At 39.6% G+C, this 26,137-nt stretch overlaps 1 protein-coding gene across 2 annotated transcripts in view; it reads right to left on the reverse strand.

The window, feature by feature from the left end:
- CRYBG1 (crystallin beta-gamma domain containing 1) overlaps positions 1-26,137 on the reverse strand; it is a 132,846-nt gene that overhangs the window by 16,340 nt on the left and 90,369 nt on the right. For both annotated transcript variants that reach the window (XM_054024358.1, XM_054024359.1), the window contains 11 exons: positions 25,924-26,063; positions 22,146-22,272; positions 21,817-21,852; positions 21,251-21,408; positions 20,380-20,506; positions 20,147-20,292; positions 12,045-12,171; positions 11,839-11,871; positions 9,484-9,596; positions 9,009-9,138; positions 5,853-5,992 (listed from right to left, as the gene is read on the reverse strand). In XM_054024358.1, the coding sequence (XP_053880333.1) occupies positions 5,853-5,992; positions 9,009-9,138; positions 9,484-9,596; positions 11,839-11,871; positions 12,045-12,171; positions 20,147-20,292; positions 20,380-20,506; positions 21,251-21,408; positions 21,817-21,852; positions 22,146-22,272; positions 25,924-26,063 (1,277 nt within the window). The remainder of the gene's footprint in view (positions 1-5,852; positions 5,993-9,008; positions 9,139-9,483; positions 9,597-11,838; positions 11,872-12,044; positions 12,172-20,146; positions 20,293-20,379; positions 20,507-21,250; positions 21,409-21,816; positions 21,853-22,145; positions 22,273-25,923; positions 26,064-26,137) is intronic.

The raw sequence follows: 26,137 nt of genomic DNA on the forward strand, positions 1-26,137 counted from the left end.
TTATAAATGCTTATATACAAATGATAAAAGTCTCAATACTTAGATGCAGGAACTTGAATGCCTTGTATTAAATGAGGATATTGATATAATAGGCAAAACTTGGTGGAATGATGACAATCAATGGGACATGGTAATACAAGAATACAAAATATACAGGAATGACAGAGTAGGTCATGCTGCTGGAGTGGCACTATATGCGAAAGAAAGCACAGAGTCAAATATAGTAAAAATCTTAAATGACTCAAACTGTACTATAAAATCTCTATGGATAGAAATCGTAAGAACATAGAAGTAGAATATACTATTGACCACTTGACCAGGGTGGTGATGGTGACTGTGAAATAGTCAGGGAGATGAGAGGCTACAAAAATAGAAAAACCAGCAATAAAGGGGAATTTCAATGACTGAGAACACATCTCCTCAGAGATAAAATTTCTAGACACCATTAATGACTGTTTCTTAGAGCAGCTAGTCCTGGAACCCACAAGGGGGCAGGCAATTCTTGATTTAGTCATAAGTGGCGCAAAGAATCTTGTCCAAGAGGTGAATATTGCTGAACCACTCAGTAATAGCAATCAAAATGTAATTAAATTTAACATCCTTGTAGGGGGGAAAATACCAAAGAAACCCACCACAGTAACATTTATCTTCAAAAAGAAGAACTGCACAAAAATGAGGTGCCTAGTTAAATAGAAATGAAAAGGAGCAGTCACAAGAGTGAAAAGTCTGCAGATCCATGGAAACTTTAAAAACACCATAATAAATGCTCAAACTATCTGTATACCCCAAATAAAAAATACAAAATAGAAAGAGGACCAAAAACATGCCACCAGGGCTAAACAACAGAGTAAAAGAGGTAGTTAAGAGACAAAAAGACATCTTTTAAAATTTAGAAGTCAAATCCTACTGAAGAAAATAGAAAGGAACGAACTCTGGCAAGTCAAGTGTACAAGTATAATTAGGCAGGCCAAAAAAGAATTTGAAGAACAACTAGCATAAGACATTAAAATAAAACTTTGCTGTTAGTTTTCAAGTACATCAGAAGCAGGAAGCCTGCTAAACAATCAGTGGGAACACTGGACAATTGAGGTGCGAAAGCAGCACTTAAGGAGGACATGGTCAAGTTGCAGAGAATCTAAATTAATTCTTCGCATTAGTCGTCGCTAACTGGTATATAACCTACCGCTTAAATCACCCTCTGTACCAGATGACTGAAGAGTAGTTAATGCAATGCCAATTTAAAAAAAATGTTCCAGAGGTGATCCTGGCAATGACAGGTCGGTAAGGCTAACTTCTGTTCCAGGCAAATTGTGGTGCGGGGTTTGCAGTAAATGTGGGTGATCAGGGTACTCATTGTGGAGAACCAGTCTGCTGGACAGAAAGCTCGTGCAGAGACAGAGTCCAGTCTTGCCCCATAAAGTTTATCGTCTCTGTGGGACACAAAATTGACTTGTCTTTGTTTACACAAACCCCTAAAGAGGTGAGGAGGCATCAAAGAGACTGGATCACAAAGACAACTTCTTGCCATGATTGCCCCACTAGTAGCCAGTCGTGCAGGTAAGGGAATGCCATATGTCTCTCATGTCTCATCTGGGCTGCTATGACCGTGAACACCTTTGTAAAAATCCCTGGTGCTGTCGCTATGCCAAAGGGAAGAATGTGAAACTGGTATTGTTGGTCCCCCACCTTGAAGCGGAGGAACTTCCTGTGAGACGGATGGATGTCCTCATGGAAGTATGCATCTTTCATGTCTAGAGCCACAAACCACACTTCTCCTGGAGGGAGGGAATTATTGATGCCAAAATAATCATCCAGAATTTTAGCTTTCTGATTAATATATTTAGCTGACCAAAATCCAGGATGGACCTCCACCGGGAGGAGGAAATAAGGTGAGGCTGGACGCCCTCTATCGCACCCTTGAGGAGCAAGGAGTCTGCTTCCTGCTGAAGAATCAATTGGTGGGTTGGATAAAGAAATTCTATGGAGTATCCATGATGGATGATCTCCAGTACCCAACTGTCTGTGGTGGTCTTCTCCCAACTGTGGGCAAAGAGGGCAAGGCAGTCGGCAAAGATAGGTGGCATTGAAGGTGGCTCATGGGTGTTGACCCACATGTGAAAAGTGATCGTTGGCCTGCAGCTGGGAGAGGATCACAAAGGTGTCAGTGGCCGGAGCTGAGAAGCAGGCCCTCTGGGACCTCCATCGTTTATGGGGGAGAGAGGGGAGTTCTGGTGGCTGTTGACAGTAGGGTGGGTAGGCGGCTGTTGTCTAAAGGGCTGCCTCTGGTGCTTGCTACTGGGAGCTGGGGTGTAGATACCCAGGGACTGCAGAATGGATTGGCAATCTTTCAAGGAATGCAGAGACTCACCCGTCTGGCCATTAAAAAGACTGACTTCGTCAAAAGGGAGGTCCTCGATGGTGTTTTAGGTCTCCCTCAGGAAACCGGAAGACTGGAGCCAAAAGTCTCTGCGCATAATGAACCCCATGGTCATGGAACAGGATGCGGTGCCAGCTGCATCCTCCACAGCCTGGAGGACCACCTGAGCCACCAATTTCCCTTCACCTACCAAGGCCTGGAACTTGGCCGGGTTGTCCACAGGGAGCTTGTCCTTAAACTCTACCAGCACGTTTTACGTGTTGAAGTCGAACTTAGCCAGCAGTGCCTGGGAGTTAGCTATGTGAAACTGTCGTCCCGACAAGGAAAAGACCTTCCTGTCCAGAAGGTCTAACCTTTTTGACCCCTTGTTTGGTACTTCTGCAGCTATTGATGAGCCTGCTCTGCAGCTGCTTGAACAGCCAGTGAATTAGGGGCTGGGTGCATAAATAGAAAATCGGTCCCTTTGGCTGGCACAAAATAGCCTCTCTCAGCTCTTTTCGAGATGTGGGCACATGTAGCCGGTGTGTGCCGAACCAGCCTGGGCAGTCTAGAACCAGTGTAGCCTTGTTTATAGGCAGGGCCACCCTGTGGCTCAAGGATCTCCAGGAGACGATGTTAGGGATCCTGGACTTCCTCCAATGGAATTTGCAGGTATTGGTAGCCACCCTCTGTAGAAGGTCTTGGTACCACTGGTGATCATCCAGCAGAGAGAGCATTAAAGCATAACCGCCTCATTCAGTGACGAGGAGGCTCCAGCTGGAACCGGTGGTACAGATTCCAAGTCTTTCTCCTCGTACACTGACAGAGGCTGGCTGGCGCATGGGGGAGGAATGATAAGACTGGCAACGGTGCCGGATGTCTGTGGTACGGATCCCAAGGGCTCCAATAGGGCCAAAATCTAGACCAATGGACCCCCCAAGGAAAGCAGTACCAGGCCTCTCTGAGGGGGTCATGGCCGGGCAGATAAGGGTGCCTCGGCTCTCTGTCTGGGCTCCTGCATGGCAATGGAGATGTTGGTAGAACTATGTCCTGGGACACCTCTGAGTCAGATGACAGCTCTGTCAGAAACGGCAGGACCGTCGGTAATGGAGGGCCCCAATCTGATGGATGGGGAGAGGGCCTCTCCTGTAACAGCAGTTCATCCTCAGGTGTAGCAGCGTCCTGCAGAATGGATGGGCCTGAGAGGAGAGGAGACTGCGAGTAAGGCAAGATCACTTCCTCCGGCATCAGGAATGTCTCTGTACGTCCTGGAGTCCACAGGATGCCCATGGAGACTCTGGAGGGACCAGGTTTAGTCATCAGAGCTGGCCAATAGGATATGCAGAGCCACACCCATACACAAGCGCTCCATGCATCTGGGTACTGAAGTCACCAGTGGGACAAATGGATCCTACTTCTTGGCCTTACCCTCCAGGCAAAGCGGGAGGTCCCTTTCAGCGCAGGTTCCAGGTGATCCACACGCAACATCGCATACGACCTGGTATGCCTAAGGAAGGGAATGCATCTCTTATGAGCAGTCCTCTGCAGGGATGTGCTCGTATGCCCTCTAGGGTGTTTCTTACTCTCCTGGTAGGGCTTGTCCTTGGGCTTCGGTACTGGCGGCTCTGCACCATGTCTCATGTTTGGGAGGCAATACCAGTTAGAGGAGGCCGCTGTATGCGGGGGTCTCCCTGGCCAGGATCAGAGTGAATCTGGGGCCTCCTAGTCTCCTCCATCAGGAACTTGCAGAGTCGGCGCTCCTGGGCCTCTATAGTTCTGGGTTAGAAGGACTTACAGATGCCGCACTTTGCCCAGATGTACATCTCACCCAGACAGTAGAGGCAACGTTGATGCTCGACAGTGATGGAAGAGGAACAAGGGCAGGAGACACAGTTCTTGAAGCCTGGGACTGTGTGCATAGTCCCAGGTTGGAGGGGGGTTGTGTCCCCCGACCGGGGAGGTTCTGTACTAACTAGACTACACTACACTATACTAAACTATCTTAACTAAACTATAAAACTACGAAAACACTATTTACATGAGTATACAACAACTCGCTGATCGAGATAAGAGCGAAGGAGGAATTGGGGTTCCTACTCAGGTCATGTGGCAGTAAGAGGGAACTGGAGTGACATCGACGCACACTGCCCCAATACCCTCTCTTTGGGGCACAAGAGGACATGCTGTGCATGTGTGGGTCAACAGACACTACTTGGGAGAAAACTTCCGGACTCAGGTTCATGGCGCACATGCGCACCCTCGTGTGAAATACACATAGGGACCATCACTCGAAGAAGAAGAAGGGACAGATAATAAGAAAATATCATAATGTCACCATATAAATCCATGATACACCCACAGCTTGAATACTGCACGCAGTTCTGGTTGCCCCATCTCAAAAAAGATATTAGAATTGGAAAAGGTACAGAGAAGGGCAAACAACGTTATTAGGGGGATGGAAAAGCTTTTATACAAGGAGAGAATAATAAAGACTGGGACTGGTCATCTTAGAAAAGAGACAAGTAAAGGGGGGATATTATAGAGGTCTATAAAATCATGAATGTTGTGGACAAAGTGCATAAAGCAGCGTTATTTACCCCCTAACATAACACACGAACCAGGGGTCACCCAATGAAAGTAATAGGTTGTAGGTTTAAACGAACATAAGGAAGTACTTCTTCATACAACATATACCCTGTTTCCCCGAAAATAAGACAGTGTCTTATATTAATTTTTGCTCCCAAAGATGCGCTAGGTCTTATTTTCAGGGGATGTCTTATTTTTCAGAAATGAAAAATGCCTTATTATCGGTGGATGCCTTATTATCGGGGAGGTCTTATTATCGGGGGGATGCCTTATATTACAACGAGAGGCAAAACTGTAAGTAGGCCTTATTTTCGGAGGATGTCTTATTTTCGGGGAAACAGGGTGGTCAACCAGTGGAATTCAATGCCGGGGAATGTTGTAAAGGCCAAAAGTATAGCTGGGTTCAAAAAAGAATTAGATACATTCATGGAGAATAGGTCCATCAATAGCTATTTGCCAAGATGGTCAGGGTCGCAACCCTATGCTCTGGGTGTCCCTAAACCTCTGACTGCCAGAAGCCGGGACTGGAAAAAGGCGATGGATCACTTGACAAATTGCCCTGTTCTGTTCATTCCCTTTGGATATTGACACTGGCCACTGTCAGAAGACAGGATACTGGACTAGATGGACCATTGGTCTGACCCAGTATGGCCATTTTTGTGTTCTTATATCAATATTTTATATGAACTTAAAGCCTGCTTCCTATAAGGGGCAGAGCACCAGTCCAACATAGTCTTCTTGTAGTAAATAGGCCCCGAGACTCTCTCAGCTCAGTAAATAGAAATGAGGTTAACAACGTATTGCAGAGTAATACTCCAATGGGATATCACTTATCTTCTATTATAAGTATTTTTTGCATTATTTAATGTTTAATTAATTTCCAGAGAAGCAAAAAGTAAATGTAACTTACATGCCACCAAAAACTTGAACAGAGGCTATTCGAGGATTGTATCCTAGAAACTGGAGATTTAAGACTTCTGTAGTAAACTCCATTTTCTTCCCCTTGAAACCTTTCTTTTCAAAGAGGGCTATGCTTGGCTCAGAAAGCTCCTATATTAAAAGAAAGGGTCCTATTTAATACATGTACATCACTCCAGAACATTAAGCCACAAAGACTCTTTGCACTCTTTTGCTTCAAGATTTGAAGATCAGAAATTCCACAACCATTCTTTCTGACCGGCAGCAGCTTACTAAAAAAAACCCAACCCCCACATAACCCATGCACACTTTTTGCATGCAATAGACAAGTCTATCCTTGTGAAAATGCATATGCACAAATTTGTATGTTGCTATGCACACACCAGAATTATGCTTTCAAACAAATTTTAATTAAACTCATTGGATTGATCAGTTGAAAATCACTGGGGAATTCTGATTTTCAAACCCACAAGAAAAAGCAGCTTTAAACTGATCTTGAAGGCCTAAAATGTTGATAGAATCCCCAGCTCTCCCCATGATGCTCTCTCTCTCTCTCTCTCACACATACACACACCCCCTACCTGTCTTGTTTTTAATTCCTCTCATAGGACATGATGCTTTTAATCATTCACTGGACTCAATTCTCAAGATTAATGTTTCTGGGGTCAAATTCATGGCATTCACCCCTTTCCACAGAGTTGTGCTCCAGAAACTAAACTTTGGGGAAGGAGTTATTTTAGTTATTATATATCTAGCCCTTTTGATTGCAGGGAAAACGTCAAAAATACAAATAGAGTGTAAACCACAACAGTGAGAACTGCCTGTGTCTGCAGAGAGCTGAAACAATAGCTTTAAGAGCTGTGCATTGCCCCATTCATTTCAAACAGTGCCCTGTGAACTCCATGTTTCTGTGGTTTTTCATGACTCAGGAGCAGCCACAAATTGCACATACCCCCTATGAGTATAAGAGCAAGCAAGTCAGCTGGAAGTTTTTAAATCTACCACTCTTACTTTATTGTTCTGTACAAAATCGGCACCCAAATCCCTGATAGTTTACACATGTACACATACATCTAGATATGTCACCGAGTTACTAATTAAAAATTATCTGACAGCACCCAATTGTGTTTACACACTTCACAGTGGAAGAAAGAGGACATGGTCCCTTGCCCTAAAGAGCTTACAAGGTCAGAGATGACACCAGAAGGGCATCAGAAGATGGCTAGGATTTACTAATCAACAATGCATTATTCAGAAGATGCTAATGCACAGCATGATGGAGCAAAGATTTTTTTGGATAAATAACTTTACTGACCTACAGGGAAATTTTCAAGAATAGCTATAGGATTTAAGAACACAGGGCTCAGTGGCTTTCAAAGAGGATTGTGCTCCAAAATCCCTTAGATGCTTTGGAAAATTGGTCCCTTATTTTTTGTATGTGTCTCATTAGAAGGCATTTGAATGAGGCAAAGGTAGTGGCCTGAAGCATTAGGTGCTACGTGTGTAGAAGTTGCATGTGAAAAAATGTAGAGACAGTTATGGGAGAAGCAGGCAAATGGGGGTATTGAGATGAACTGGGATCATTGGAAGCGTGGCAAAATATATGATCAGAAAAATAAATACCTGATATAGAAATCTTAAAGCTTTGCAGAATTATGAAAACGAGCTTTACACAAACACACATTTTTGTCTGTTGCTTTTTACTCTGTATATTGGTTTGCAATAACACAGATACTATCAAGTAGAAAACTGATTGCCTTGTCCAGCTCATCATCCCATCAATGAATTAACCTCTATGGAGAATTAAGCAGCAGTGTACAGAAGCAAATTATAAAGCATGGAATTGCTTTATACTTATCTGCTAAGCCTCACATGACCTTTGGTAGCACAAACCTTAGTGGTGTTTATGAACTTTAACAATCAACGGCTACCATTTGTTTGTTTTGTCAACAGAACACCACTGTTCTCCTTCACAAAGTACAAATTTCCAAGAGTGAGTTTAACCTTCTATGGTTGAAACAGGCATATAAAATACAACGATAGCTTACACTGCCATGGATAAAAGCTCTCTACAGACTAGACTATTTTAATTAAAGGTTGAGAACAACCATTATGCATCTCCAGGACCACTCTTTCTTTATTTTTAACAGTATCTGCATTAGCAGCATGGCAATGGAGTGCAGAAAGTATGGCACACCTGGGGGAGGCTCTTTTCCTGAGTTTATATTGTACCTCAAAAGGCACCATAGGGACTAGTAATGACAACTAATACTGGTTCTCTTTAGAGCAATAACAATATTGTCAAAGAGTTACGTGAGTATTATAATAGCCAAACCCAATGAAAAGGAGCAACAGTTTACTTTTTCTCTTCTAAAAATAGTACAAACAGCTGGTAGTAGTAGTTCTAGCCTATCATTGGATTCTTGACTACATTTTGTTTAAATTTATGTTAGCGTTAAAACGTATTTGCATGATTCTGCAAATGATCTATTGTAATAATCTATCATAGGACTGAGTAAACTCATAATTGTCCCATTAAAGGGTAATGAGTGCAAATTAAAATGACATTTGATTTCTCATTTGCTATTAAAATGCTATTTCCTATTTGCTGGCACCAGAATAATAATAATTAAAAAAAGCTTATAAATTCCATATTGCCATAGAGATATAGAATTCTGATTTTTGAATACATGAGGTGCTGAATCTTCTTTGGAAGAATGAACCATTGAGTGAGTGAACAGGAATGCAATTTTCATGCTTATGACAACTGCATTTTATAAATTAATTTAGTTCTGAAGTTGCATGGTTGAATTCCACTTTTTATGCACATACAGCATGGACAGCAGCAGGGAAGCTTCTCCATATTGCCCCACCAACATGCTTGAACCCTAACTTGGAGATGAACAGCAGCAAAAAGTAGCAATTCAGTTGCTCTGCCTATGGCATTCTCGACTCCTTTACTATGACTGCTATCAATAACGACGGCAGTTTTTGGTTCATGCTCTGAGACCCATAAACTCATTACGCATAGCTACTGAATAGTAACAACTTGTCCCTGTACCATTTGTACTTCACTGTCCTTTATATGGTTGCAAAAATGAGAAGTTAAATACTCCTACTATGTGTGTATTTATTCAGTTATCCTTACAATGTTTATAACATGTAGAGATTTAAGTCTTGTTTGGGGTGGACATCCCATTGCAGACAGATTAGAATAGGTTCCTTCTTCTAACACATACTGATTACCAGAGAAATCTTCTTTATCATATGCAATCCAACTGCAGGAAGAGAAGGAGAAATCTGATAACTAAATATTCCACTCATAACCAAAGTTCTGTCAATGCTTCCCAATATTCCTTAGCATGTAAACAATCATTTTAATCAGTCTTTGAAATATTTTAGCAGAAGTAAGCTACTGAGAGAAACATGACAAACTTCAGAGGTACTCGAGAGTTAAAAATTCACATGACAAATTTCAAAACTTTTTTCCTTCCATTTAACTCCACAGTTGGTATGTGAAACTGGATCCTTCACCCATTTCCAATTTCAGAAAGTTGTAATATTTTTATTTTAAAAATTTTACCATTTCAGTGATTTTGCAATAATCATAATTCCATGCTTACCTGCCGCCCAAAACTTTTGAAGACTTTGTAGCAAATGAATCGTCAATATAATTGGTATTTTTCTCAAATATTTGGCTGTTACCTTTGAATTCTGGCTCTGAAAATAGCTGGACCTTTAAAATTATAATGTATATATTAAAAGGATATTGTATAATAATGCATTCAGCACCCTTTAATTAGATAAGTCAAACATTATTTCCATCCATGGTTATATTCAAATGAATTTAAAAACCCAGAATCCTTCAGTTTTGCAATATTAACATATTTTATTATCCACAAGTTACTTTTCTGAAAGACTGCCAGGTAACCAGATTGAAAAATTACTTTCTGCAGTAAATCATTCAGCAACATACAAAACAGTTCAACAATTACTAGTAATCAGAGATAGACTGTTTAAATATCTGCCAGAGTAGATTTTTAAAACTTCCTTGTAAAGCAAGATGGTAAATGGTCTATCAAACTTGTCTGTCCTGGTTCTTTAATCAATTTAATCTTAGAAATACATATTCCCTTCCTCATCCATATCATACGACCTGATTTCTCAGAATATAAAAGTGTTGTATAAACTTTGTAAGGCACTCAGATACCACGATGATGGGTGTGGTATAAATTCCCAGATTAGACAGATAGTATTTGTACTGCTAGGGCTATAGTTGTCTCAACACATATATTACAAACCCCTTTATCTTATTTAAAATTTCACCCTAGGCTGAAAGCCACACACACATTTGTTGGGGTTTTTCTCATATTCATTACTGTAGGAGGATAGTTGATCCAATAATTAAACCTGATCACACAGAAATCATCCTTATAATAATAATTATGCCAAATTTGTTCACACTTAAAACAGGTACATGTCCAGGCATGTAGAGATTTTCCACATCAGGAATATCATGTACAACAGAATATATCCCCAAACAACACATAGGTCCAGTGTTTCTTTTTTCACTTAAGAATCTGTTTAGATATATATAATATGCAGGTGTAGACAATTTTTCAAAAATATGCATGGGGCTGGGCAATAAACAGCCTTGAGGTATTTCTTTTCCCAAAAGCTACAGACCAGTGTACTCAGCAAGGCTTTGGCAAGGCACAATATTAGTTAAGGATGCAAATCATATTAAACAAGGCTTTTTTCTCCACAGGCTCATAACTTTGTGCTATATTTACCATTTAGGCTGAACTTTTTCAAGTTTCATCTGTGCATGATTTTTTTTTTTTTTATTAAAAGAAGGATGAAAACATACACTTCCAATTGTAAAAAAAAAAATCTAAAATCTGTAATCTCACTAAACAAATAAGTATCCTCTGCATATTCAGAGTCATATCTCCTTGCATTAGTGACAAAAAGTAAGATTTTAGTACTCTTCAAACCATGATAGCCCTATAGATCTATGAGAGAGAGTGACCTAGATTCTCTTGTAGCTTGCATACCATGAACAGAGCTGTTAACTAAATTCTAATTGCAGGGCTATTTCTAACCTCATTACACTCAGATTATGGTCTGCTACATCTGTGTAACTCCACTGAGGACATAATTTGAGAGCAATAATTTGGAGGTTGCAAAATTGTGAATGAGGGTACTAATCCATCAAGCTATTTTCAATGCATACTTTCAGAATGCTGAAAAAAGTTGAAACACACAAGTAGCAAAGGAAGAGTTAAGACTGATCAGGCACATTACCTACTAGCAAAGGAAGAGTTAAGACTGATCAGGCACATTACCTACTGCCAAAGGCAAGTTTCTTCTATGTTCAACAAGCAATGTTAGCTAACACTATACTTTATTTATGGATAGAAGGGGTTTCTATTTAACCTCCACTTTTTCATTCACTTCTAATATTTTTCTTTTGAAGTTTTAACTTGGTGGGCGCTGAATGAGAAGAAACGGTGTTAATTTCTGAATATTAACACTGAATTAAGTCCACAGAAATCAGGAAATGCTGTATTACCTCTGCATTTCCTGATTCCTTTGCTTAATTTTTAAACATCTGATATTGCACCAATAACCCCTTGGCTCCTGAAGTTTTTAAATGCTTGAGGGTCAGGAAATTGGGTAAACAGCAGCAGGGTGGACGAGCGGACGGGGAAAGCTAAAGCCGAGATGGGGAGCTGAAGATAATGGAGTCACAGAACATCAACTACTCCCATAAAAAGGAACACACTGACACAAAACTATTAGTATTTATTGAACATTACAGGTTTTCTTGAATTTGACAGGATGTAGTAAACACCACTCCATTCAATTATTTTGGCATCTTAGGCATTTGCTCAAGAATGACCGCTTTTTAAAAACGTATATACATTATACACACTAGAATATATTTGTTTTACAAATTTAGAGAAGGGCCTTACCTTGAATTTCCCCATTTGGCTATTGATGGTATCCTAAAAAGTTTGGAGAAAAAAAAAATTAAGAGTGATGAAATAATGCAAAAGCATTCAAAACCTTACAGCTTTAAGAACCTAAGCAAATCTAAATTTCATTAGAAAACAGGAGAAATAGCTACAATCATTTGGCAGAAATGTATGAAAGGTAATAATACAAAAAGTTTCCTTACCACAACTATGGGCTGAACTGAAGAGATCTTATTATTCTTGCCTCCCCAGGCCTCAATGCTGGGATACAGTCCTTTATCAAGGATGTACTGTTCTCCTGTAAAGTCAGGATTCTCATAGACTACCCACCTGAATAAACAGATACCAAAAACTTTTTCAAAACACTGGTGAATATTCATTATTGTCTTAATGTAAGTTTTAAGAACATAAGAACGGCCATACTGGGTCAGACCAAAGGTCCATCTGGCCCAGTATCCTGTCTTCTGACAGTGGCCAATGCCAGGTGCTTCAGAGAAATGAACAGAACAGGCCATCATCAAGTGATCCAAGAAACAGTTAATGTTACTGATTTGCAAAGGGCAAATGTATGCCTAGCACACTGTTAAAAAAACAAAATTAAAGAAATAGTACATTGCATCAACAATTTTAGCCCCCCACTACCATTAGGTGCTCAGCCCCTCCTGCTATCACAGGTTTCGCTGAGAGCGGTGGGTGTTCAGCACTTTGCAAGCAGGAAACGTACAACATGGGGGTTTGATTTTGCAACAGGCAACTCAAAAGAGCCATATATGGTTTGCACTTCAAAAATCTATAGTCATAACAGTCATGCTTTCGCACCATGGATATACTGTTTATGTATCAAGATTTTGGGGAAAACAAAAAACAGAAGAAATTTCAACATTCTCTTCAAATTAGCTACCGCAAGCCACATGAGGCTCTATGTATTTTATCTGACAAGATGCTCATTTGTTTTGTCCCTGATCAGAGAGAATATTTTGAGGTGTTTCAAATCTAAAGCTTTTATTATGTTACTACATCTATAATTTTTATTTATTAGCTTAGCTTATTTATTTCTTAGCTCTTCTCTTGTAAAATGTGAGGATGTTTGGAAACAAATTTTTGCATGATGAACAAAGCATTAAGGATACTCTGCTACGATAACATATTATGCATTTAATAAAAATGAACCTGATTGAAGAGGGTTTTTTTTACATGACATCACACCTAAACAAAAACATTTGGCTCATTTGCAAAAGTCTGCTAAGGTAAAGTGTCCTTCCTGCTAGGAAATATGCCACCAAAGGGAAGGACTTTTTCCCCACAAAACTAAATGCTAAAACGAAGTGAAATATCTTAACAGATTCAAAGGTTTTAAGGTTGTATGGGATCATTATGAGTCCAACCAGATGCATAGAAAAGACCATAGAATTTCTACATCAAGCCCCTAACTTCTAGTTCAGCTAGAACATATGTTCTAGAAAGACATCCAAACTTGATTTAAAGAATTCAAGTGATGGGGAATCTACCATATCCCCAAGCAAGTTGTTCTGGTGGTTAATTACTCTCACTGATAAAAATGTGTAACTTATTTGTTATCTGAATATATTTAGCTTCATTTAATCTTGTTATGCATTTGCCTGCAACATACGGAGCCTCTACTATTAGATGTCTCCCCACGATCTAAGTACTTTCCGCTCTTAACCTTCTCTTTCCTATAAGCTAGATAGATGGAATTTCTTTAGTCTCTCTCTGTAAAGCAGGTTTTGCAGATGTCAAATAATTTTTTAACTTTTTCCTGAACCTTTTCCCATTTGTCAATATTGTTTCTAAAGTGCAGAGACCAGAACTGGACACAATATTTGAGTAACAGTCCCACTAAAACTGTATGCATGGATAACAACATTGCCCTACTTCTATCAATATTCTCCCTTGCTTATACATCCCAAAATTGCATTTGCTCTCTTAGCCATCTCATCACACTGAGTTCATGCACTGAAACCTACTTATAGGTAAGACTCTCCTCCCTAAGAATTTCACCATTTCACAATGTCCAGAACAGCAATTTTCATACCATAATGCGTTAAAATAATATGGAATTTTCATTTTACTTCACTGTAAATCAACCTTCACTATATACAAGAAGGTCACCATAAGAGGACATCCCTGGACTGAAGAACAGATTCTATTGACAAGGTTATTATTCAAAGCACAAGGAGCCTGATTCTCAGCAGCTGTAAAGTGGCACAGCTCCACTAACTTCAATGAAACTTCAATGATTTATGCCAGCTGAGGATCTGACATGAGGAGTATAAAATTCATTAAAATACATAAAACTGGTACTCAAGCTTTGTATGATTTGTCCACCGTGAACACATTCTTGTAATCCTTCATGTTACCTCTCCTTCTGAGTCATGTATAAATGAGTCTTTTAACATGTTATTCACTAATAATTTAAGCCATATTCCAGAACACACACCCAAGTCATTTTAAAACTACTTAATCAAAATGACATAGGTATGTATGGTAAACGAACCACAAAGTTAAAAATGTTTGAAGTGTGCATACTATACCTGTAGGTCACACATGCCAGAAGCTTTGAAAATGAAACTGTCTTTCAATTATACAAACATCTGGATATCACTAAACTTCATGAATAATCCTAACAATTTTTTTTAAAATGACCTCAAATTATATTTCAATTATTTCAAACTAGATTTACTACCATGAAAATAAATATTTGTGATATTAAATTTAAGTGAGAGTGTTAATACATGCCAGATCCCCCTTGAGCATCTCTCTCCATATTCTGCAACACCACTCTATCTCCATCCTCCACCTGCTTAAAGAGGGCTGTATGCTTCAGCACATCAGCAGGTAGCACTACCATGGTATCACATGAAGTATCCAAGAACCATAGTCCTAATTCAAAAAAGCATCCCTATTCAAAGCAGCATTTTATCATATGCATAAAGTTAAGCACATACTTAAGTCCCAATGAAGTCATTGGGACTTGAGCAAATAGATGCTGTCCTTAACAGGAGAGGACTTATGCATGTGCTTAAGTGGTTTTCTGAATCAGGGCCCATTTGTGGCTTTACAGATCAAAACCAACAATTTTAAGATCACTCAGAAACCAGCTGGAAACCAGTGCAAACAACTGCACGGGAGTAACGTGATAATAATTGGAAGTACTTCTACAACCATATTCTGTACCAGCTGAAGCTTGACTAGTCTTCAAGTATATCATTCTGTAAGGTACATCACAGTAATCCAGTCTCAAAATAACAAAGACCTGCATAACTGGGACAAGGTCTGCGTGCAAAAGAAAATGTCACAACCTCGTTTCCAAGCACAGCGTGAAAGAAAGTACACTGCAGCTACTGTATTTGGATAGCCAGAAGTAGCTGGGGATACAACATGAACCTCAGGTTGCAAACCTGAATGAAAAAATGAAGGTACATACTCTCTCAACTGGAGGAGCTAAAAATCTCTACCAGTTCTGGTTGCTTTCTCCATTCCATAAGCTGTCTATTTAGGCTGAGCCTCTGCCAGGCAGCTTTCATTCCAGCCCCAATCTTAGCTAGACACTGGATATGTCAAATGGCACCATCCAAATCAGATGAAACAGAGACCCAGGGAGGGGTGTCATCTGCGTACTAATGCTATTGCAGCAGGCAATAATACCCCATATCCCTAACAGCCTCTTACACACGCAGTAGGAAGTGTGACAAAACAAAATCCTGTGGAACCCCAAAAGAGACCACTTGGGACAGATGAGCCACTGAAATGCAACTCCATCTACTCTTGCTAGTGTCTGCAGTCATGTCAACAATACTTTTGGGGCCAACAGATGATCTAAAAGAACCATAATGGATAACTGAATGAGAATTGTGGATACCTGGGACAGCTCAGGATTAGGTCCTATATCCCTACAACAGTCTGTAATAAAAACCGCTTCTCAGTAGAACTAACCACTTCCTAAGCCTTCTTGCAAGTTCATTTTATTCGGTAAAGAAGATCAGATCCACACTGTACAGTACACTAATTACTTGAAAATTAGGAAAAAGTCGTCAAATTAAAGGAGCACAGCATAGTTAACAAATGTTTACGGGAACTGGGACTGGGGGAGTTTTTGTCTAAATTAAACAAAGGACCAGAACCAAATTTACTCTTGGTCAAAGACCCAACGTCAAGTTTAATTCAATTAACATTTGTATTTTGCAAAATAAGATAATTTGATTACTTCTTAAAACAAATAGTGATTGAGCTTGACAAGTAAAAACTAAGCAGGAAATCAGAAACACTGTACACTCACAAGAAGCTTCTTTTAGTATTTGTTTAAACTTGTTTTATGGGTGTTACCTTTTGCCACTAAATGCTTCCATTTTCTGACAATTGAAAAGATGCCAACATGGAAGTAGATATCAATGCTGACTTAAGAAAGCAAAGTGGCTCTTTTAGTTTACAAAGATTTTCCTTTTTTCAAATGACAAAATAATTTCCTGGATTTTCTAACAAACTATGCTGGGATGGTTTCTGGAAAATTTCTGAAGAATGAAACTAGTAATGATTTGTTGTAAAAGTATGCAGTAAATGGTGATGTTTTATTCCAATTTGTTTACAATACAATATATGCAAAAGTGAAAGTAAGCCTTAGAAACAAGCATTATATAATTCTTGAAAAAAGTCACTGAATTGTTCACAACTTTGTTAAAAATTTACATTTTAATCTAAAAAGATATCAGATGGGCTACGTCAAAATTTAATAAACTTAAAAATTTACTGCATCTATGGCATACCAGCCTATTTAATGGTATTTTGCAATCTAAATTGCTCAGAGAATTGCTAGTTGATAATGACTGCACCTTTAAATGGGGGTAGAGGGGCACTGTCTGGCTTGCGGGTGAAGAGCCAATAGCTCTTTACAGCCAGGAGGGGGAGCAAGGAACAGAAGCTGCTGCAAAAGGGGGAGTGGGTCAGTGTGGGACACGGACTCATCCCCACGGAGCGGAAGGGCTGAGACGTTCAAAAGGGGCAAGTCTGGCAGGAGAAGCCCCTTTTCCTCAGACCAGGGGAGCAGCACCCACTCTGCCTCCCCTTGAGGGGGCAAAATACCAGGTTTGGTCAGGACCTGCTGTGGGCATCAAGCTAGTCTCTCCTTTCTAAGGGAGCTGGGAAAGAATTTTTCACTCACCACCAGATTGGCCTAGGTGTAGTAGGGGGGTTTCCACCATCCCCACAGCCGGTTCCAGGGGGGCTTTGTCAGGGTGAGTAGGGAAGTTAGGCTGTGATGTTGCAACTCATTATACAAGTGTGGGGAAGATGTCTAGTGCAGATGCAGACAGGGAAGGGACAGAGTGACCAGATAAATGGCTTGGTAAAGGACTTAAAAAGGAGGTGTTTGTTAAAGGAGTGGAATGGGAGAGGGGAGTTAAGGGCTCCCATGTCTGGTATGGCAGGGAGCCAACCCCTTCTCTTATAGTGCACCTAAACCCTTGTTTGGGGGAGAAATGGTAAGGACCCAGCAATGGGTTGGCTGAGGACAAGGATGGAAAAAGATGGGGGCTGGCAGAAGCCCCCAAGGTAGATAGTGAATGAACATGGAGCTACCTGCACTGTACCCTTTTATCTGCCGGGTAGTCCCAGACATCGAATAATAGAGTTGCAGCCTGATTAAAATCATATCAAGTGTTTCCTGACATTCTCTCGGTATAGCTGGACAATGGGGTCTTTGGTTACAAACTGGAATTACAATTTGGAAGGGGTTCTTGACTGAAAGCTGTTACTATTTACTGTCTGTTCAGTGGCCTGTGTGAAATGAAATGGTAGCTTTGCATTCTTAGTGGGCAAATGTCCTTATCTTTGCAAATGACACCTTAGTCTGCTGTCTCAACAAATATATTAAGGATTCAATGGGCCTGGAGACTGAACAGCACACACTTCAATTAAATGGTGTGGTGCTTCCAGGTTTTCAGATCTCAGGCAAATAAGTAAAAGTGTGTGGCGCTTGTACTGCTGCTGCCCAGCTGTAACAGTTCTGCGGGGTAGGACAAGTTGACTTTCCAAAGCAAATAAATTCAGCAGCTTTCATGGACCCCATATTTTAGCACCTTAGACACCACCACCATAAAACAACTGATTTTTTGGGCAAGGGAAGAATTACAGTTTGTGCTCCCAAATACATACCTAACACTTTACAGAACAAATATTCATTACAAATATGGTTTGGTTTACTGAACGTTATTTTTTATAAAAATTTCTGCAATGTCCTTTTGAAATATTAATACTTTAGCAGTTTAAAGAATCCTGTGGACACCATATATCCCCAGATGAAAAAATATGAAACACTACAAAAATAGAATGGTAGTCCTTTGGGAAGAGCCCATGCTACCTGAATTAACTGTTCATTAGTAGGAAGCATTTATTTAAAAGAACGGAACATGCAGGGGAGAGATTGCAGGAGGAGGTGGCAGCAACTAGACACGATAAAAAAAAATTAACTAATAGCTACCCCTGCCAACCCATAGTTCTTCACTTAAAGTCTTCACATCTGAGGTCAACAGTATTATTTTTTCCCCAAGAAAATATGAGTAACAAAAATGGTCAGAAGCTAAATATCCGGAGTCCCTTCTTTACTGTAACAGTGATCAAACTTGATGTCCCAATGGTTGTGGAGAGGGTGTGATAGGAGGTCTTTCACCCTGTCTTCAGCCAGGTTACGGTGGGAGGAGACTACCTCCCATCTTACTCCCCTGTGTATCCAAGAGTACAAAAGGGGCTCAGTGGATGCAAAGACTGCCATGTAAAAAGGGCTGCCTTAGGAACAATGTTTGCAGCTAAGTCAGTGAGTGTGAACCTGCAGCCCTTACTCTTGCAAAACTCGCACTGAAATATCAATAGGAGTTCTACCTTCATAAAGACAGTGCAGGGTGAGGTTTAGGGTGGGGTCCTTCAATGAGAGTTAGCTATATGTTGTGGAGGGAAAATCAAGCACCAAAGTGTCTGAAATTCCTTCAGTGCTATCACTCACATTAATTCTGTGTATCTTGGAACATGCTGCCTAACACTTGTCTGTCTTTCCAAAACAAACTGCTGTAGAAAATACTAGTCCTAGCAAGGGTTTAGCCTGAAGGTCTCGTCACAGAGCAATTATATCTTCAGAGGAAACTTTGGTTCAAAGTATCATTCTGTACTAGCAAAAAAGAAAAAGCACATCAGAGTGAAAATAAATCCTAATGCAATTTTTATTTTATTCTCACTTAGCAACTAAAATCAAAATGGCTCTAAGCCTCCCTACAGTTACATGTGATCAGACTGAGTAGGAGGATGTTTAGAATTTGTCATGCTACTTGTTGGGCTCAGAAGCCTCATAAGGAAAATCCTCCCTGTAGCAAGCCCCAGTGAAAAATATCTGGAAAAGATGAGGAAAAGTAGCAACTCAGTAAAGGAAGCTAGAGTCGGGCTTTTACACATGCCATTGGAAGTACCACATGCTTTCTGAATCTTCAAGCATGCATTCACTAACAGATGATTTAGCTACTAGTCTCATTTTAGTGACAATATAATATGAACTCATTATGTAGCACCACAAAATTAAACTGAGTCCTCTAAGCACTATATGAATATGTTTGATAAGGATTCATAATAATCTGAATTGCAAGTAGATCAATTTACCTTACACATACCATAAAGAAAAACAAAAATCCAAACTGAACAGGATATTTCCCAACAAAAATAAAATATTCACTATGAAAAAGTATCCTGTTCCAAAGATGTGCTAAAACCCCCAAATCTATTATGGCCCATATCACAACATCACACAAATGCCTTCCAAGTATTTATCCTCACAACACACCTGTGAACTTGGTAAATATTATCCCCCATTTTACAGATAGGGAACTGAGGGACAAAGTGATTACATAATTTGCCTCAGGTAAAACACATGAAATTTTGGTCAGAATAGCAAATTAGTCCCAGAGCAACTCTGCTGTATAACAGCTTAAAAAATTCTACAACGGCATCCTATTATGTATCCTCTGATGAACAGATAATTTACACACATTCATCATTTGCAAATCAATAGGCCAGTGTTTCCTAAGAAAATTCGGTCTTGTTATAGGAAGAAAATAAATTTCATAGTACATTTATTTACAAACAGCCACATTCTTCTTTGTCCTGTGTAATCACAGATAGGGAATTATATTCGCATAAGGATTTCTTCACAGATATTAAAAGCAGAGAGCAGTAAAACATTAAATTATTTGCTAATTTATTCTAAAAAGAATCACTAACAAGGAAAAATGTAATTAAGAATATCACTTACACTCCACTTAAAACATGTATGGATTGTGTCCTGAGTCCATAGCCAGTGTCTCTCAAATTGGAAATAATTCCTAATACATTAATACTGGAACCTTTAGTCCCAAAGTCTTTTTCACTGTACATTATCATGTGGGGGTTTGTGAAATCCTGTTGAAGCAAACAAAAATAAAGGAAAATGTAATAAAACATTTCACTGCACTCAAGTAGCAAATATTAGATCTTCTTGGAACTTACACCTAGAATAGGTCGCAGCGACTGAAGCTCTTCACTGTAACCACCCCAATCTTTCCATTCCTGGTACGCGCCTTCTTCCAGCAAATACTGATGACCTGCAAATCCTGGTTTCTCGTAAGCAACCCAACTAAATATTGGGTGGGGAAAAAAAGCACATGAGAATGGAACCTTGCCACTAAACACAGAGCTGAATTTATCCCATAATCCTTCAAAACAACAATAATACTGAGCTAAGACAGGTGAATTCTTTTTAGAAATATAAGGAACTCCTGAACTTTGGCCCTGTTGAAAGGAAGCTGTCTTTTTAATCAACCCGGATGGAAAATGGTAAGTGAGATAAAATCTGAATAAAATAAAACCTTTTCCTAGGATAGATGAAATGAGGAGCCTTAGGTTCAAAGTTCACCACAGGGTGACTATTTGCTTGGCACACCAGAGAGGGAGGCTCCCTTGTTCTCAGGGTGTACATGTGCAGTACCTAGTGTAGGTTAGAGAAGCCTGTGGTGCTGTGGGGGAGTGCATGCTCTAGCAATTACCTCCGTTTTACTTATGGTGGAAATGGGGTAAGGTGGCAGCACAGGTGCTGGGGGCACCAGCCCTGCACAGCCAAGAGCTCCCCATACCAGGGGAAATCTCAGCTAGCCAGATCTGGCTGCTTTGTGATGACAGAGCGCCCCTAGAGGTCTAGAATGCACCACAGAATCTAGTTATTTGCATTGATCTAATCCAATGAAAGAGCTATGAGGACAAAGACCGCAACTGTACATTGCATCTTATCTGGTGCAATTTCCAACACTATGGTGTTATTATTTGCACCAGCCTTTCCTTCATTCTGCAATTAGAACTGTTTGGGGCATTTTCCTCTACTTACACTCCTTCCAACACTTTTATGGACCCCACTGATATAAGTGGCAGTGTCTTATTTCCTCCAGATTCTTCTTTTTGCTTTTCTTCCTCAATAAGAGTGAGTATTTCTGATTCCAGTTTCATGTGTTTCCCTTCGAAGAAAGGCTTCTCATAAATGATTACCTTTAGCAAAGATGAGATAAAGTGGCAGTTACTGAAAAAGTGCATTAGTTACAAGTTTTGACAGCAGATTGACTTTAGGTGCATAGCACAAAATGAACGAAGGATCAGACTACGAAACTAATCGGTGGGTCTCTATACTGGCTCAGGGGTCTGCCCTAATATTTATTATCCAGTCACTGTGTAAGTGAGTGCTGTGCCATCATACACGTAATTAGTGACTGGTAATCAGATATGACAAAAGTTGCAGTATCACTGTGTTTCAGCACCATGCATACACAGCCCAGCCACCATACCAGTACTCATGACATCACCATGGTAAATTAGTTTGTGTGTGTTTGGTTGCCATGTTTAAAAGAGCTGGTCTCACAGTGATTAAATTAAATGTAATATATCAACTGTTTTTTTTACCTTTGGCTCTTCAATGGATTCAACTTTGCGGCCACCCTAAAAAAAATTACAAAAATAAAAACTTGTTTGTAATAAATTTACATATGTATAACTATTTTACAAAAAACAGTCTTCCTTAAGATGACTTTTTTCAAAGTCCACAATATCAAAGTCAAGAAAATTAAACACTGATGGGTGCAATTAAGGATAAGAGTCCAAAGACCTTTAAACAGCACTGTATACTACTTTGAAAGTCATTAAATATGATGTTTTATAGTTTATTTTTGTGAATCTTGCAGAGTCTTGTGACACTAATGTTATTGTTAACATACTAGCTCTAATTATTTTACCATTTTCAAGGGTTTCAAGGATCTAATGTATGCTTCCTTCTTCTCCCAAAATGATAAGTTAGAATATTCACCAGGCTCCAACATTAAAGGGATTCCCTGGAAACCAGGTTCTTCAAAAATTAGCCATCTAGATTAAGACAAAAAAAAGTTAAATAGATCAGTGTTTCTGAATTACAACAAACATCAATGTAATGCTCATACAGTATCTTACAACAGAGGCCATTACCCATTAAAAGAATGTAAATACAGGACCACATTTATCATCATGCCACCAGCCTGAGAACAGATATGTTAGCACACACTTCTATGACTGTGCAGAGTCCAGTCTGGTCTGCTCTGGTCTCCTCCTGTCAACATAGCTACCACCTGTCGGGGAGATGGATTAACTATGCTAACAGGAGAGCTCTCTCCCATCAGTGTAGAAGCGTCTTCACGTAAATGCTACAGGGGTGCAGCTGTACCAGTGCAACTGTACTGATGCAGCGTTTTAAGTGTAGACCTGCCCTCCCAATGGTTCTGTGCTTGTTTGCAGGATTAGGGCCTAAGGAATTTTCACAATAGTTAACATATGTTTGGGGATTTGACCCTGTGTTGTGTAACAGGAGTTTCAGGCAATGTCTGAAGTCTGGAGAGTCAAGCCTGTATTATTGTCTATTTATTGGAGACATATTTTTGTATTTAAAAATAGATTACATGGGTACAGAATTGATTTTTTTTAGTGGGTTAAAGAAGATCCTCACCAACCTAGAGCCAGATTCAATGCAAATGCTATCCAGCTTTCATGACATCAGACAACTGCAGATTTTTTTTGTTTGTTTGTTTTGGTTGGTTTTATTTTCCCAACTATCCATTAAGAAGTTCAAATAGCTCAGAAACAAGACCCAAATATTTTCACAATCAGCAGTTTTTTGGTTCCAAGCACAAAGTAGCTTTCCTGAATTTTGCCACACAGGACAAGTGACACAGATTAGTGAATGTTTTGTGGCACAGAGGAGTTCTTTACTAGTAAATGTAATCTCAGGTCTAACTGCAGATAACAGAGAAATTTTGGTTATTTGGCTCTTTACATCTTTCCCAAAGTAGAGTATCTATACTGTTAGATTTGTCTCTGCTTTATTGCATCCTCTTCAACACTTGGCATAGAAAGAATACAGCATAGATTGACCTTCTTCTTGCATTTTTATAAAACCATTAATCATCACTCTCAGACAGTCTAAATGCAAGGCTTACAAGGATGCTTCCCCAAATTAGGTGGCGCATACTAACTTTGATATTTTAATACAGTTGCTGAAATATGATTAAAACTCTGGTCTTGATATGCTGCTGAAAGATCAAAACCATTATATGTCATTATTTAGTGGCATGTTTAGGGCACAGCTGGTTCGAAAATGATCCCTCCCCCCGAAGAAATTTCAACTGTTCAAGGTTTACAGGGTTTTATTTTTGTGAACACCAACAACTTTTGGCTAAAAACCATTACGGGAACGGTAGTCCAGTTGGTGAAACTAGCCTTTACAGCAGAATTCAGGCGTGAGGCACAACAATGGCATTTCCAAATAAAAACTTTTCGTTTGGGTTTTTTTTTTTTAATTTTTTGATGAAAAGTCAAAATTCTGCACAGAAAATTAATTATTTTTGAGAAAATGCTCATTTAGTTGAAAACCAGATTTTCCACCCAAAGCAGTTCTGAGGGGAAATTTTTGAGCAGTCATAGTTTAACCCATGAAGTCATGACCCATAAGTGTTAAAGATAATGAATAAATATCTTTAGTTTAGTGTCAACTTCGTTTTAGAAATTCCAGTACTTCATTTGTCCACAAAAGGTATAACATGGGCAGCATTACTATAAATGTGTGACCACACTTCCCTACCAATGTGTTTCAGTCCTAAAGTCACAGTTCAGAAACTCAATCCTTGCCTTCTCACTGGGTTTACAGAAGAAGCTGAACTTATTGGCAGAAATCTCTCCATATAGGCCTGTCTTTCTTATGTGAAGTTGATACTAATTAACACAGGGACCATAGCAGGAAATTGGACTCTTCCATGACACATAAGAAATGACATGAAGATTGGGCACAGAATGAGGAAAAATATGACCCAAGCTCAATTTAATAAGGAATGCCAGCTCATAAATTTAAAAATGTAGGAAAATATAGAAGGAAAATGCAATACACAGCTTTAAGCTTTGTGATGCTTCCTAATATTTCTAACCCTTGAAATATCTTTAGTCATTGAGCTTCTCCAATGCATGTAGCCTGAATGTGTGTTAAATGGGAATTTTTGCACAGGAGCAAGCTTGCAGGAGATTTTACTGACAGAATGTTCTTGGCCAATATTCTTTTGTTTTCCTTGGCTTGTATGTATTTTAATAAAAGAGTTAGCACTGTCTATTTGCTCCTCCTGCTTGATCATGCAGTAAAGCTGAAGTCATGTTCAGAATATTATAATTTACCATTATTGAAAGATCTTGACCCAACAGGTTACTCCACTGTAGGATCAAAACAATTTCCTACATATATGTATTGGGCCAAATTCTACCCTCAGATTGCACCTATGCACAGCCCCATTTGGTTCAAGTTGGAGAGAATTAATAGTTTTCTTCATAAATTAAATCTAATGAACAGCATTCTTTAGTAAACGCTTTAAATAACTGAAGTGGAGTGAAATAGGTCCACCTCAACACCAACACCATGCTACAGCAACTATTGCTTGTCTCACACGATTTTTCTGTTGGTCTTGCTTTCCAAGCTTTCCTACTTAGCCAGAAGACTCACTCTTGGGAATTAACTTTGCAGTTTGTCATTGAGCCACACTGGACTGATACCTTCAGGACTCCGATCATAAGGATCCTATCAAGGAGCTGACTGGTATGCAGTACCTGGCTTGTACTGAAGTTTCCTTCAAAGTACCACAGCAGTCAGCGATAGTCATATAGCACCAAACCAACATAGTCACACATTCCTATCAAGGACAACTGTATTGTGTTCAATAATCTAAGACTAATAAATGTAGTCTTATTCATGTTCTTAAGGTATAAAATTAATGGTATGTTACAGAGATGCACTGACTTCAATAACGCAGTTAATCCCAATACTACAATGATTAATATAGTGTGTATATAGAGAGAAACACACACGTTTGATTGCTTAGTACACAGGTTCTCAAACTTCATTGCACCGTGACCCCCTTCTGACAACAAAAATTATTACATGACCCCAGAAGTGGGGAACGAAGCCTGAAACTGCCCTGGGTGGGGGGAGGGAAGGCAAAGCCAAAGCCCAAGGTCTTCAGACCCGGGCAGAGAGCCTGTAGCCTGAGCCCCGCCACCTGAGGCTGAAGCCCTGGGGCTTGGGCTTTGGCCCCAGGCCCCAGCAAATCTAATGCCAGCACTGGCGACCCTATTCAAACACGGCTGCGACCCACTTTGGGGTCCTGACCAACAGTTTGAGAACAGCTGGCTTAGTATTTATATGTAGGATAGCCTTTCAAACAGATAACCTTTTAGTGCAGTGGTTTTCAACACTTTTTCATTTGTGGACTCTTAAGAAAATGTCAAATGGAGGTACGGACCCTTTTGGAAATCTTCGGCATAATCTGCAGACCCATAGGGGTTCACAGACCACAGGTTGAAAACAACTGTTTTAGCGAGTGACCACATCATACTAAGTAACCAGAAGTAAAACTGTATGTTTGCATGTCTGACTGCTATAACGAACAATTTTAAAATAAATTCCTTTTATATCAGTATATATACACACACATAAAACTGTATACTTACATGCCCCAATGTACTTTTATAGAACAAGTCTTCTGTGTTGTGCCAAATATACCAGTTTCCTCAGTGTCATCAAAAAATGAAGTTACAATTCCCAGCCCTTCTGGTCCTGTATACAGGTCTATTTGACAAACCCTGTAATCCTGGAAAAATGGTAATTTTGTAATTGTATGTTGAAATCTCTCCCAGTGATTCTCAAATCTAACTTTTCATTCCT

Source organism: Malaclemys terrapin, chromosome 3 (genome assembly GCF_027887155.1).
Source record: "Malaclemys terrapin pileata isolate rMalTer1 chromosome 3, rMalTer1.hap1, whole genome shotgun sequence".
NCBI lineage: Eukaryota > Metazoa > Chordata > Testudines > Emydidae > Malaclemys > Malaclemys terrapin.